This window comes from Camelus bactrianus, chromosome 32 (assembly GCF_048773025.1).
Source record: "Camelus bactrianus isolate YW-2024 breed Bactrian camel chromosome 32, ASM4877302v1, whole genome shotgun sequence".
NCBI lineage: Eukaryota > Metazoa > Chordata > Mammalia > Artiodactyla > Camelidae > Camelus > Camelus bactrianus.
The window spans coordinates 17,250,459-17,264,238 of record NC_133570.1 but is presented as its reverse complement, the minus strand read 5'-3'; the positions used below and the strand labels follow the sequence as shown (position 1 = coordinate 17,264,238).

Sequence of the window (13,780 nt, the reverse complement as noted above, 5' to 3'; positions counted from 1 at the left end):
GCCTTCAGCCATTCCTACCCTAGACATAGACCAGGATCCAGACCTCCTGGGTCCCCTTTCCTCCTGGATGAGCTGTGTGGACTTGGGCAAGTGACTTAGCCTCTCTGAGCCTCAGATACCACATCTGTCAAAGGAGAATGATACTAATTTCTTTCCTCACAGGAGTAAATGAGATATTAAAGTGCATCAAATAACTAGGAAATCTAAAACTATTCTCAAAGAAAACGTGTATTTAAAATGTAGAAAACAAAACAAAAAGAACTAGCAAGCAGCCAATAAATGCCAGCTATTAGCTATTACTATTTCTATGATTGTTAATGTCATCAGCTACATCATCCTGGCAGGGATCTCTTTGGTCACTGCTTTATGGCTCTCTCTCTCCTGGCCCAGGGCCGTCCATCCTGCTCATTTTGTCTGAAGCACATCTACCAGTGCAGGTGGGTTCTGGCCTCAAGGGAAGCTGTCTCTCCACTACTGTTCTAAATTTGCAGGCAGCCGGGCACTGGAAACAGCATCTTGGTTTCTGAAAGCATCCTGCTGCCTTTCTGTCTTTCACCTTGTCTGTCCTTCCAAGGAATCTCAGTTCAAGAACTGATTGAGTGACAAGCCCATGATTGATTCAGCCTCATCCTAGTCCTGCCAGTGCCACCCATCCCCCCTACACTGGTAAAGCTTCTCCCCAGGGGACCTTTCAGAAGCCCCACCCTTTCGTTTTATATTATAAGATGATTGGACACCTGCAGGGAAGGAGCACGCCTGACGTCAATCCGTCCACCGGGATGCTTCCCCACGTGCCTCCTCCCCGACCCCCTTCCGCATTTGTTGTCCGTGAGATAAAGGGCCAACTTGGAGCTCCCAGCCTCCTGAATTACCCAATTTGGGATTGGATTCCCAATATGGCCACCAGAGGGCGCATTAAACAGAGCCGGTCCTGTCCCTCCGGTTACCTACACGTCCGGCCTCCCTGGCCCCCTCCGGCCAAGCAACACCTTCCCCTACCCTCAGCCACACCCGCTGTCCCTCCAAGGGGCTAGGTTCTCGTCGTCCTCCCTCCACGTGCTCCCTCCGCCCAAAAGCTTCCCCAACAACCCTGCAGGGCTCTGCTCAACCTCCCTGCCTTAGCTTAGAATCACCTCCTGGGCCACTCACTCCCAGCCACAGCCTCACCTGGCTCATCCGGGTCCTCGTCATTCTCCGCACGTATCATCGCTGGTGCTCATCTGTCAGGAGTTGTCTCCCTTCCTTCTGGGTGCCACCTGGATGGCTGCTTTATTTGTTAAATGGAGACAGGCTGCGATGGCTAATTCTGACTGGGCTAAGGGGTGCCTGGATTGCTGGCCAAACATTATTTTTAGGTGTGTCTGTGACGGTGTTTCCCAAATTGATGAACATTCGAACTGGGAGGCCGAGCAAAGGGCCAAGGCAGGTGGGCGTCTTCTGGTCCAGCGACTGCCTGAGCATTGCCGTCTGCTCGAGCTGGGCTGTCCGCCCTCTTCTGCCCTCGGACGCTGGTGCTCCTGGTGTCCTGGATGGCGGTATGTCTGAAGATGGCAGCAGACGTGCCTCGTTCCACACACTCCCCAAATGTTCCCGGAACCAGTCCCGAGTTGGCCGTCCTGTCTTGGCATTCAAAGTGTCAGTGGGTGTTACCCCAACTGAACCCCCAGAAACTGGAAACATGCCACTTCGTGTCATCCTGGAGCCTTTGTAACAAAAACCCCACTGATCTGACTCTTTTTCATTTGTTTTATTAGCATCAGTATATACAAAGTGGAAAATGACTTAATTTCATTAGCTTAGAAAGTTTGTTTTGCATTTTTATTCGGTTTGGACATCAAATGGAAATGGAAACTCCCCAGGAGAAAGCGTACCTTTGGGGGGTGCTGAACAACTCAATCAAAACCTGGCCTCAGATGACCCAGTGGCCCCTCAAGAGCATTGGAAAGCGATACCCTTTGGATTGACCCCAAAGAAAAGGTCATTTTTGCCCAAGGCTCACGCTCAGCCTGAATCTACCCATATATCTGCCAAGTCCTTTCTGCTTATACAACCATCCCGATTACAGAGCCACTTTGCTTCCTGCTGGGCTGTTTGGCTGTTTCCAAAGCTATCAGCTTGAGGATCTGTAGGCTCTCCAAGGAGCTGGCTTCAGAAGATCATTTTTAAAGCATGTCTATGGAACGAAGTAAGGACGGCCATCAAGTTGGCTCAATAATTGTACCCCCTGCCCCCGACAAACAGCAGAAGGATGAGCTCCAAGCTGAAGAGGGTGGAGGGCGTGCATTTTTATAAGCCCGGGGTTGGGGGTGGCTGACAGATACAGCTTAGGAGAATTAGCATGTAATACACACCATCACACTCATTCATTGAAGCTCGAAATAGCTGTAAACGTGTTTCCCCGATGTTTTCAAAACAAAGAGTAGCTTGTAGGAAGGTTCAGTCCATTCTTGAGTTTCTCAAGATTGTATCCGATTCAAAAATATTTAATCCCAGTGGGTTTTCACATTGGTCTTATAAAAAACAGACATGACGTGAGCGGAAATGAGATGCCTGGTACATTTTTGGCACTATTATTATTATTTGTTTTACCTTTACCTATTACAAAGACACATTCAGGTATTTCGAAAAGAAAAATAGACACCAACCTGTCTTTTCAATCACACTGTACATTGTCAAGCTTGCCCACTCCAGCTTTAGGCTAAAACAAACTTTTAAAAACATGGTTACAGGTGTCATACTTCTAAGACAGAACAAAGACACTGGTATCCTGGAAAAACAAAATAAAAATCAACACCTCTCTGTCCGTCCAACAACCAAGAAGAATTGCTGGGCCACGGCCTGGCCAGTTTTAGGGGACAGGGTTAGCATAAAGATTGTATATTTCGTCAGTCTTTATGAAAGGCAAGTGTTTAGTGTTCACATAACCATAGTATGTTCTAAAATTAAAAATCATTAATAGAGTTCTTCGTTCGGATGACCCAGGGTTAGGTTTAGAAGAAGCATCAAATAGAAATAAAAGCCAAGACCAGATTCTGACTTTAGAAAATGACCGAATAAGACGGGGGTGGGGGGGCTCGGAGTGGCTGAGGGGGGCAGCCTTTACTGATCTCGCGGTGCTTCGCGAATGCAAGCTCGAAGGAGCACGTGTGGGGGATGCTTTTCCGGCAGGAGGGAAATACTTGGGCCTCAGATCCCTCCAGACTGAGGTCCAAGCTCCTGGCTGGGGGTGGGAAGGGTAGGTGTGTGCGCACAAAGCCAACTGCTGTATTCCGTTCCAGATGCTTCCCAGGCAAGCTACCAAAAACGTGGACTCCCGGCCATTCTCCCAAAGCCGTGGCAGCCAGAAAGGTCTTTTCTGGTTTGAAAACTAGCTAGTTTAGAACAATTCTAGAGAGCCTGGGAAGGCGCCAAAGAGGGCCCTCAAAGCCACTGGACCCGTGTGCCTCTCTGAGCCATCGGCCATCCCTCGGGAGGTGGATCAGCCTCACACACACGATTCCTCCCTGCAGCCTCACCCTCTGCCTTCTCTTTATACTTACTTAGAAAAGAATCTTCTGGAAGATAGTCACACACTCACCAGTCCCACTGGGTTAGGGCGAAAGGACCCTGATAACACACAAGGACGCTCATAGTATTAATGAGATGCCGAGAATTCCTTTTTGGCTTGGAACCCCTCCTTCTCTCCCCATCGGAGATCGAATCGTGTGATGGGGGTGGATGCTGTCATGGTTCTAATCCCCGTGGCCCTGTTCCTCTGCACCTCCATGGTCCATGTCAAGTGTTCATGCCACCATCCAACATCTGGGCAGAGCTTCAAACACTGGAAAAGTAGTTTCTTCTTTGAGGACCCTCTCTCCCCGCAAAATACTGGAAGGCAAGTGTATTCTGAAGGTGTCACCTCTTAGGGTGACAGTGCACTCGAGTCTCCTCTCTTTTGAGGGCTCTGGCCTTCCGGGACCCCGAGAGGGGACCAGAGCTCACCCCTGGATGTCTCTCCTGCTACACAAACCCTTTTAACTATACGGGGGGTGCTGCTCACACGTCCAAAGCCTGCGGATCTATTCTCGCAGTTTGAGGGTGGCCTCGCTGAACAATTCTGGCACTTGGAGCATCAATTTCATCGTTGAAAGAGTGTCAGAGGAAAGAACATTTAATTAGCTCGACTCCCTTACCTAATGCTCCCCCTCATCCAATTCTTCACTGGAACTCTCAAACCTCTCATCTTCTCTGAAAATTTTCCTTTGTCATCTGTCGCCTTTATGGAGAGAAAACATTTTCTTAGTTTGCCGGCATCCAGCGAGGCCAGGGTAGTAAAAGGGAATGTCGATGTGGTAACACCTTTGCTGCCTTCAGAGGGGCCGTGGGGGGTGGGGGTGGGGATGGGGCGGGACCTTTGAGAAGCTGCGAAAACTGGAAGGGAGGACACATGTGGGTTTTGGAGCAGACCTGTTTAAGGACCCATGCTAAATTCCAACCCAAGTTAATTCAACAAGAAACACCCTTTCCAACCTAATCTTGGGACTTAGATTTGTAGGAAAAAACGCCGTGGGCGTGGATTGCGAAGATGCATGCAATCTGATGCAGCCATAGCACGGCAGCACTGCTGGGAGAAACTCAGCCTCTTTCTTCCCCTTCTCTTCCCCCTGCTGCTGTATTTGCCATTTTGTAGGCCCTCCAGCTGGCTTCAGGATTGAGGCTGTACCATGAATTTGGCTGCAGCTGCAATACATCCAACCACACCTATTTCGATTTTAAATATAATAAATACAGTGAAGAAAACAGCAAATCTTCAATAAAGAGTCTAAAGAAAAGACAGTCAACACTCTGGGGTTTCCATCAAATGCCACGTGGTCTCTGGATGAATTTCTCGAGGAGGCTGTTGTTGAATTCCTGTCTGTAAGTTCCCTTCTCAAGTGGAGCTCTCTCTAGATGGAAACTTCATACTCTCTTGTTTCCTGCAAGAGAGAGAAGCCCAGATCTGTTAACCCGTTGTGTGCCACAGTGACTCAAAATTGGTTCCGGATCTTCTCCCATCTCTGCATCCAAGACATCGGGCATGTGACTTTGCAGTCTCTTTTCTTTGACCTTGACTTGCTTTTGCCAGTGGGTTATGGGGAAAGTGGGTCAAAAGAGGGGTTTGAAAAGCACATGTGTGTTTCTGCTTGTGTCCTGCCCCTCTGCCATCATATGAGCAGAGCCTGCCTTGATGGCCATTTCCACCAGCAAGAAAATGAGGGGAACAGACAGCAGAGCTGAGTCACCCAGCCAACCACCAGCCAGTCCCAGATGTGTGAGTGAGGACTGCCGAACGAGGACTATCCCCCAGCCGAAATGAGCTGGAAACACGTCCCCTGGGCTGATGAGCAGATTAATGTTTGTTGCTTCGAGTGACTGAGTTTTGGGACTGTTTGTTACTCAGCATTATCATAGCACTAAGTAACTGATACATATACTAATAAGTATTAATAAGGTATAGTTTCTAACATGCTATTTTTCATCAGCTGGACCTTCTTTTAGGAGTCAGAAAGAAACTATGCAGAATGTAAAACAACATATGACCTCTTCTTACCAGTGCCACATCTAAAATGGCTACAACATGTAGGTAGCAATCAGTTCAATTTCTCCAATATTCATGGAGTGTGTGTAATCTACTCCAGGCCCCCAGGGCAGAGGAGCAGGGAGATATAAGAAGTCATAGGCTTGGCTCCAGAAAGGGTCACTGTCACATGTTTTGAAAGGAGATCTACAGTTCCCATAGGTCAACATAGTTAAGCGATTACATTTGTGCTTCATGAGAGATGGAAGTGTGGTAGGCAGACTCTAAGGTGGTCCTCATGATCTCCATCCCTTGGTATTCACACTTTTCTATGATTTCTTCCCCTTACTATGCTCTGCTTCTAACCAGGAGAACACAGTAAAGGGACCAGGATGTCACTTCTATGTTTATATTACATAGGATTGTGATTTCCATCTGGAAAGGAGACGCTGTCTGTCTTTTGCTGACTTTGCAAAAGCAAGCCGCCATGTTGTGCACTAGTCCCTTAAGAGGGACACATGAAAAGGAGCTAAGGTTGACAGCCTGCAAGCCATGAAGCCCTTCATTCCAACAGCCTGAAAGGAACTGGATGCCATCAACAACCATGGGAGCTTGGAAGTGGACCTTCTCCAGTTGAGCCTCAGATGAAACCGCTGCCTTGATTGACACCTTGATTGTAGTCTTTGAATCCTGGAGCAGAGGACCTACAGAAGCTGTGCCTAGACTCCTGACCTACAGAATCTATGGGGTGGTAGAGGTATATCCTTTTAGGTTCCTAAATTTGCAATAATATTGTTACATAGCAGTTGATAACCAACACAGGAAGTCAGAGTGAGTAGGAGGAAGGGAAGGTTAGCAGGGACAAGGATCAAGTCAAGTTCATGCCCCCAAATACTGGGAGATGACTGTACATCATTACACAGTGAATTTGAAGGGTTGTGGTTTTGCAAAGTCACTCCAGCCTTCCAATTCTTCACATGTGCCTCTGGGCCTTTGCATGTGCTCTCCTGTCTTCCTGGCATCTTCTTCAACCACCATATAAATTCTACCCACCTTATTTGTCTCAGCTTTATCTCACTTTCTCAAAGATGCCTTCTCCCACCCCCTCCAAGTGTTCCCCACCATACACTCATAGCACCCTGTCCAATTTCTTTCATGGTCCTTAAAAATTACGGTTGGTTGCAATTAAGACTTTCACTGGCACATGAGATTGAGGTTCAAGGGGAGGCAGGAGAGTGTAATGATGAACGGAATCATGTAGAATTTGCGTCCTAGGTGCAGGTTATGTGCCCTGACTGTGTACAACCTGACCAAATCATTCTTCCTCTCCCTGAACGTCAGTGTCTGCATCAGTCAGTCAGAAATAACTGGAGAATCTATCATATGGAGTTGAAAGGATTCAAGGAGATTATGCATAAGGTGATATGCATTTAATATGCTCATGGTACGTATTATTATTATTATTATTATTATTATTATTATTATTATTATTATTATTATTATTATTATTAAGATCTGCCTCCTTTGCAAGACTATAAGCTCATTAATGGAAGGACTGTGTCTGTTTGGCTTAGCTGTGTACCTAGTACCCAACACAAAGCCTGCCACTCAAATGTGGAGGGATGTTACACACTGCCATTCAGCAAGGAATGGAGTTCAACAGGGTGTTTGGGAATGCCACCTGTTGCTACCAGGCCACTGGTGGGCTCTGACCCATCCAGCAGCCTCTTCCTTCTGTGGTCATTCTGCTAAGAATGAACAGAGCGACGGACTTGTCACCAGCTCGCAAAAAGAGCTGGGCTCTCCGGCAGTTGTCTCAGTAGGGGTCTCAGTGGGGATGAGACGGGACCACTAGCCATGCCTTTCCACCAGCGGCACTGTGAGCAAAAGGAAATTAAACCTCCGGTTTCAATGCTGACAAATACAGAGCAGATGAAGAGGGACCAACTCACCCCTGTCTCGTAAATGGGGTTGTCAAACTCGGTCTCCACGGTGATCTGGCTGTAGGGGTGGGAGTACATGAGGGGCAGGCGGAGGCTGGAGTAATAGCGACATCTGGAGAAGAGACAGTCAAGGGAAGAGAAGTTACTTTTCCTGGACTAGGCGATACCTTACAATTCCGAAGGGAATCAGCACCTTCCTGAGCACCAGCACCTCTGCGAACGACAAGGAGGATGTGTGGAAACAGCCTCTTGCAGGCGAGAATCTGAGTGGGGTGAAAGCTGAAATGATAATTGCTCTCAGAGCCTAACCCAGCCAGTGATCACTAATGCCCTGTAGCTCCACTTACTGGGGAGGGGGTGGGGCTTGAGGGGGTGGGGCTTAAGGTTTTTCCACCTGTAAGGCAATTTAAGTCCCTCTTTAATGCAAAGAGCAACAGCAAAAATAATGTGCATTTATTAGGCATCTACTGTGTTGTCCCAGAGCAGCCTTCCCCGGCCACCTATTTAGAGGTGGTCTCTGTTCCCACCCCCTATCCTCTTTCCTTCATTGTATTTATCATAGTGTCTTATAATTTGCATATTTCTACTCTCTCCCTTCCAGACTGTGAGCTCCACAGGGCAGAGACCATTTATATTAGGCAAAAGCCTGCCTCAGGGCCTTTGCACATGCTGTTTCTCTGCCTGGAATCCTCCTCTCCCATATATGTGCATAGTTTACTCATTATTGCTTTCAAGCTCTTACTCAAATGTCATTTCTCAGTGGGGTCCCCTCAACCTCCCCTATTTAAAATGCAACTATCGCCTACTCCAGATCCCTTTTTCTGTCTTTCAAGCTTTTTCTCCCTGCATTTAGCACCTTCTACTGTACTACATACTTTTATTTTATACTTTACTTAGTGTCTATCTTCCCTCATTAGAACCTGGGCCCCTCATGTCAAAGATTTCCTCTTGTTTTGTGCACAGTGATGTTCTTAGAGCCCAGAAGACGGCCCAGCACATAGTAGGTGCTCAATAATTGTGAAGTTGAATGAATTAGTGAGTATCCTGGCCATGGCTGAGTGTCTTCCTTCTTCATTAAAGTCAAGTTCTGTGATCCCCAACACCAGGGACGATGACATTAGATTGTCAATACATATTTGTTGAATAAAGGAATGAATGAATGAGTCAATGACAGAATGAATGAGTGAGTGTGCCGGGTAACAGCACATGTCTGTCTCTCCCACTAAACCCTAGCTCCATGACGTCAGGGATACTGTCTGTCTGACTCGCTGCTGCACGGAGGGTTGGTAGGTGCTCAATCTAAATATTTCTCCCAGTTTGGGATTTGCAGATACTACTACATATAATATAGATAAACAACAAGGTCCTACTGTGCAGCACAGGGAACTACATTCAATATCTTATAATAGCCTACAATGAGAAGAATATGAAAAGGAATATATATATATGTATGTAGAACTGAATTACGATGCTGTACACCAGAAATTAGCACATTGTTAACCAACTAGGCTTCAATAAGAAAAATTTCTCCCAGAGTTGAGTCGAATCACACCATCCTGATGATCACACAAGTGCCACTGTCCCCAAGGTTACAGGTGGAGACCTGAGGCTCAGAGAGGTGAAGTGCCCAGTCCCCCGGGGCACTGACTGTTGAATGGATGGCAACCGCCACCGCCACCCGAAGCCCCGCACCTGGTGATGTAGAGGTAGGCTCCTCCCAGCAGTAAGGAGATGACAAGGACTGGGATGAAGATAGCCAGCGCCATGCTTCCTCCTTCCAGAGACGTTTCCGCTGCCGCTTCTGCTACTAAACACACAGGCTGGTGAGGGCACCTGGCTCCCAGGTGAGCTCCCGCCCTCCCAGTCCTGCACCCACTCAAAGAGCTGATGTCACAGAGCCTTGGCCATTGGAGAGCCATCCCCAGAAGGGAGAAGGGCAGACTGGAGGAAATGGTTCTTTGCAACAGAGCCCAGACCCATCCTTGGATGGGGTGGTCACTGAGGCCACCAAGATGTACACTCTTTTAACTCATTTTCTTGGGGGGGGGGGGGAGGGTGGTTACCGGTTGAAATCTGGTTAAAATCCAATTCAAGGGAAGACTTGGATAAAATCTCAAATGTGCTATCAGGAAAGGCAGATTTGCTTGACATTCCGTGGGGAAGAGAGTTTGTTGCGTCCAGACTGGCAGGTCCCCCCTAGAGCGGCTCAACCAGACCGTCCAGCAGAGGGCGCTGGGCAGCCGGGTCAGTGCTCAGGACCCTGCACCCCACGACACCCCAACTGGGAAGACCCCGTTTTCATCCTCAGAGGCCACGGCCGCTCATTCTCTGATAGCCCTCTCCGCCTCCCCTGGAGCCTCCTGCTACCTCCCCACGGTCTGTGGAGACCCCAAGAACTATGAGGACCATGGTGGGGGAGGGGGCGGGGGCGATGGGGGCGTTTTCTCAGCATGGCTCCAAGGAAGACCCCCACATCCCCTCGGGACACTTGGCCTCCGCCCCTCTGCGGTTCTCCGCCGCCATGTCTAACAGGGCCCGGCTGCACGCCAGCCGATCTATAATCCATTAACCGCCACTCTTCGGGTCTGAAAAATCGATCCTAATGCCCAAGAGAAATGTGTGCGCACGGAACACCACGATGGCATCAGACTCCCTGAGCAAGCCAGGCCTTTGACATGTTTGCACGGTTCATTGGTTGGTGGAAGACAGCAAAGGATGGGCCTGAACAGAGCCTAGCACCAATAAACGCTCTCTCTTTTTCCAGTGGAGTGACTAACACGTGCTCTCCGCCCCGCTCATGTATTTGAGCCCTGGCTCTGTCTGCTTGGATTAAAATGTCATCTGTTGCAAAAGCGAGCAACTAATGGCATGGAATTCCCACCGCCCCAGATTCTGAGTGAACTGTTTATTGTCAGAAAGCCAAGTGGTTCCCAAAATAATAATAAAAACTGTCTAATTGGTTAAAACTTGGATTTTTAAAATGAAACAAAAAGTATATATTTTTGACACCACAGCCCAGTGAGTGGTTTTGGACCAAACTGAACGAAGGTTATACAGACAGCAGAGGACTTTACGTGTTGGGGGAGGGACTGAAAAGGGAGGGAACCACAAAATAAAAACAAAATCCTGGATCACTTTTTAGCATCTTGTTCTACATTAATAAATCTCACTTGGTAACTTCTGACAAAAGAACAGAAAACAAGGGGGGTGATCCATGGACAGCTATGCTGGAGAAGAGAGAGACAGAGGGGAAAACAGAAAATTCCCCGGGGAAGATCTTTCTCCCCCAAAACCAGGAGGATGCTCGGCATGGAAGGTGATGCATCCATGGATGTAGTTCCCCAAAGTGGCACCACATGGTTGAAAAGCTTTACAAGAGGGTGACGCCTTTCTCAGGCGAGGGGACTCCCAGAAGTTTTTACCTCGTCTGCATGAACAGAGCTGGGGCCAGCTCTCTCTCAGGTCCTAATTTGGGCTGTAAGTTGCAAATTCCACAGTTTTTTTTCTTTTTCATATCATCTATTTTGAAATGATCTTCGGCAGTGTGAAGGCAGAATTTTTGCTTAAAAAATTTTTTTAAAGCACCCGGGTAAGGATATTCAAGGACCTGCCCTTGCTTTCTGCAATGAGCTTGGTTTACTGGATTTTGTCATCACTGGACTCACCTTCTAAAGCGTGTTCAAAGCTGTCTTGATTCACTGAAAGGGAAATTGGACCATTGGTCAATGTCAAGTGAACTCACTCCGTTTGCATGAAATGAAGCCGCCCCCTCCCCCCAACTAGATGCAAAAGTCCATGCCACGCTGCGCTGAAGTTAGAGTTACAGTTTTTGTTTGTTTGTTTTAAATCTTGGGCTACTGGAGTTAGCGGAAATGCCTGCACACACTCCTAAGTTCCTGAGAGCTGAGGGGATAGACATGAAAGAAATAGGGCACGAATTCCTGATACTCACCACGTGTCAGATCCCGCACATCAAGAGCTTTACATACATTTGCGCACTTAGCACTCACAACAATCTCGTTAGATACTATAATCATCCCCACTTAACAGATGAGCAAACGGAGGTTCAGAGAAGTCACCACACAGCTTCTAAGGGATGGAGGCAGGACTTCAACCTGCTTGGCTGTCTCGAGCCTCTGCTCTTAACTGCGCAGTTCTGGCCTCTTCACTGTTTCCATGTAGGACAAAGGTTGATGAACGGTGAGGGTCAAGACAAAATCCCAAAGGCAGATGTTTTCCACCCTAGACATGAGCTGGACCCTTGAGTGCCTGTCTTGGGGGGGCAGAAGCTTCCATGGAATCTTAGAACTGGAAGGAAATGTTGTACCTTGGAGTGTGGTCAGCGATAAAATGTGCGGCTTCCTGGGCCCTTTCCTGGACCTGCCGAGGCGGCGTCCTTGGGGTTGGCCCGTCTGTAGCTCTGGCCAACTTCCCTGTAATTCTGCTGCTGCTGGCCCAGCCACTGACCCTCCTTTAGAAAACCTGAGTGGACTCATCCAATTATTTCACCCAAGGGGAAACCCAGGTCAGAGGGGGAGGGCAGGTGGACGATGGCAGAGCCAGGGCCGAAAATTCTCCGGCGAGGATGTTTTTGGCAAAACAAACCCAACAAGAAACAGGGAAACAACCGGCAGATCCACCCACGCTGGCAAGACTGAGTGCATGATGACAGACACTCAGTGTGGAATGATCGGAAATGCTGCAAAAAGATAAGGCAGAGCTATGGTTTTGTTTTCTGATTCAACGGATGTCTCTGATAAGTGGGGAAAAGCAAAACACGAGAACTGTATGACATGCCCCTCCTTTTTTTATTTTTCCTTTTGTAAAAAACAAACAACCCCTTCCCATCCTTCCAGTCTGTCTATTTGTATGAGTCCCAGGAAGCCGGGACTCATACAAGCTCAAAGGTGATGAGTACTGGATTCTGGAGAGGAACGCGGAAGGGGTAGGGGAAGGGAGGGAGGGAGCCACGGCCAATGCTTCTTATGCAACTCTGATTTCTTTTGCTTCTTGCAGGAAACACTTTTGTCATCAATCCAAAAAAAAAAAAAAAAAAAAAGTGCTGAACATAGGCATTTGGGGATCCGCTAAAGTTATAGATCCCCAGGTAGAAACGTAGAACTGTATGTTTCCCTTCCCCATGGGGAGAGAATTCTGCCTGATTATTAAGAGAGTTTTAACTGTAAAAGGTTAAATCCACTTGCCTAAAGCATTGAACATATTTCGGATATGATTATTAATTTCACATATGAAAGACACAGATAAATGGACCCAAATCTCAATAGATGTGTCATAACTTAATTTCAATGATGAGTGTTTCACTGATTTTAAAATATACCTCCTCCTTCCCCCACCCCGCCCCGCCTTTACCATCTCTGAGATGGGGGCGTGTCTTAAAAAACCAATGGGGTGTTATAATCGCGGCCAACAGGCGGCGCTCACGGTGTTCGTGCGCGCGGAATCCTTAGCGCAAACTCTTCAGCCTTTGGAGGATGGGTGCGAACGCCTTGGGAGAATTCCCCAGAGGCAACGGGCGCAGGGGTGGGGGTGGGGTGGATGGTGGGGAGGAGCGGCGAGAGGCTGTGCACGTAACCCTTGGGAACAAAGTAGTTGGGAGAAGGAAGTGCAGGAGGCGGGAGACGTTTAAGTCACGCTGTGCCAGCAGGAGTCAAAGGCAGGCTGCCTCTTTTAAAAGTCTAATCTTGAAAGAGCTCTTTTAGTAAGTTAAAAAAAAAAAAAAAAGCCAAGCAAGGAGAAGGCATGGTGTCATTGTTTAATTGGCAACCACTTCCTTCTTTCTCGGTGGTCTGGAAAATAATAGTGGTGGGGTCTTAGATTTAGTGAAACACAGTAGCTTGGGTTTTTAGAGCAAATTTAGAATCCCTGCAAGTCAACTCTTACATCTCTGGGTACCTAAGTCCCAGGGACGTGGGTAAGTTTCTTTACCTTTACAGAGGGGCAGTGGCAAGTTCCAGTGGGAAACCTGTCCTAGGGTGCAGCGAATGGTCACTTCACCCATGAGCTCAAAGCCCTCGGTCCCCGGGATGTGGGTAAGTTTCTTTACCTTTACAGACGGGCAGTGGCCCGTTCCAGTGGGATGGCTGTCCCAGGATGCAGCGAATGGTCACTTCGCCCATGAGCTCAAAGCCCTCGTAGCACATGAAGGTGAGGGACTCTCCAGGCAGGTAGAGTCGCTTGTACAGGATTTGGTACCCGTTTTCAGGTAGCCCTGGGTTGTCACACGCCAGGGACTCCTCCGCTAAAAGGCAAGCCAAAAGGAGCTCTGATGAGATGACGCAAA

At 48.0% G+C, this 13,780-nt stretch overlaps 1 protein-coding gene across 2 annotated transcripts in view; it reads right to left on the bottom strand.

Annotated features, from left to right (window-relative positions):
• Positions 1–1,760: 1,760 nt before the first annotated feature.
• Positions 1,761–13,780, bottom strand: part of SEZ6L (seizure related 6 homolog like) — a 159,349-nt gene continuing 147,329 nt past the window's right edge. Inside the window, exons 13-17 of one of the 2 annotated variants that reach the window (XM_074356146.1) lie at positions 13,544–13,738; positions 11,145–11,177; positions 9,172–9,286; positions 7,489–7,591; positions 1,761–4,955 (exon numbers count right to left, since the gene is read on the bottom strand). In XM_074356146.1, coding sequence (XP_074212247.1) covers positions 4,926–4,955; positions 7,489–7,591; positions 9,172–9,286; positions 11,145–11,177; positions 13,544–13,738 — 476 coding nt within the window. In that variant the 3' untranslated portion in view covers positions 1,761–4,925. The remainder of the gene's footprint in view (positions 4,956–7,488; positions 7,592–9,171; positions 9,287–11,144; positions 11,178–13,543; positions 13,739–13,780) is intronic. The other variant, XM_074356147.1, reaches the window with a different exon arrangement.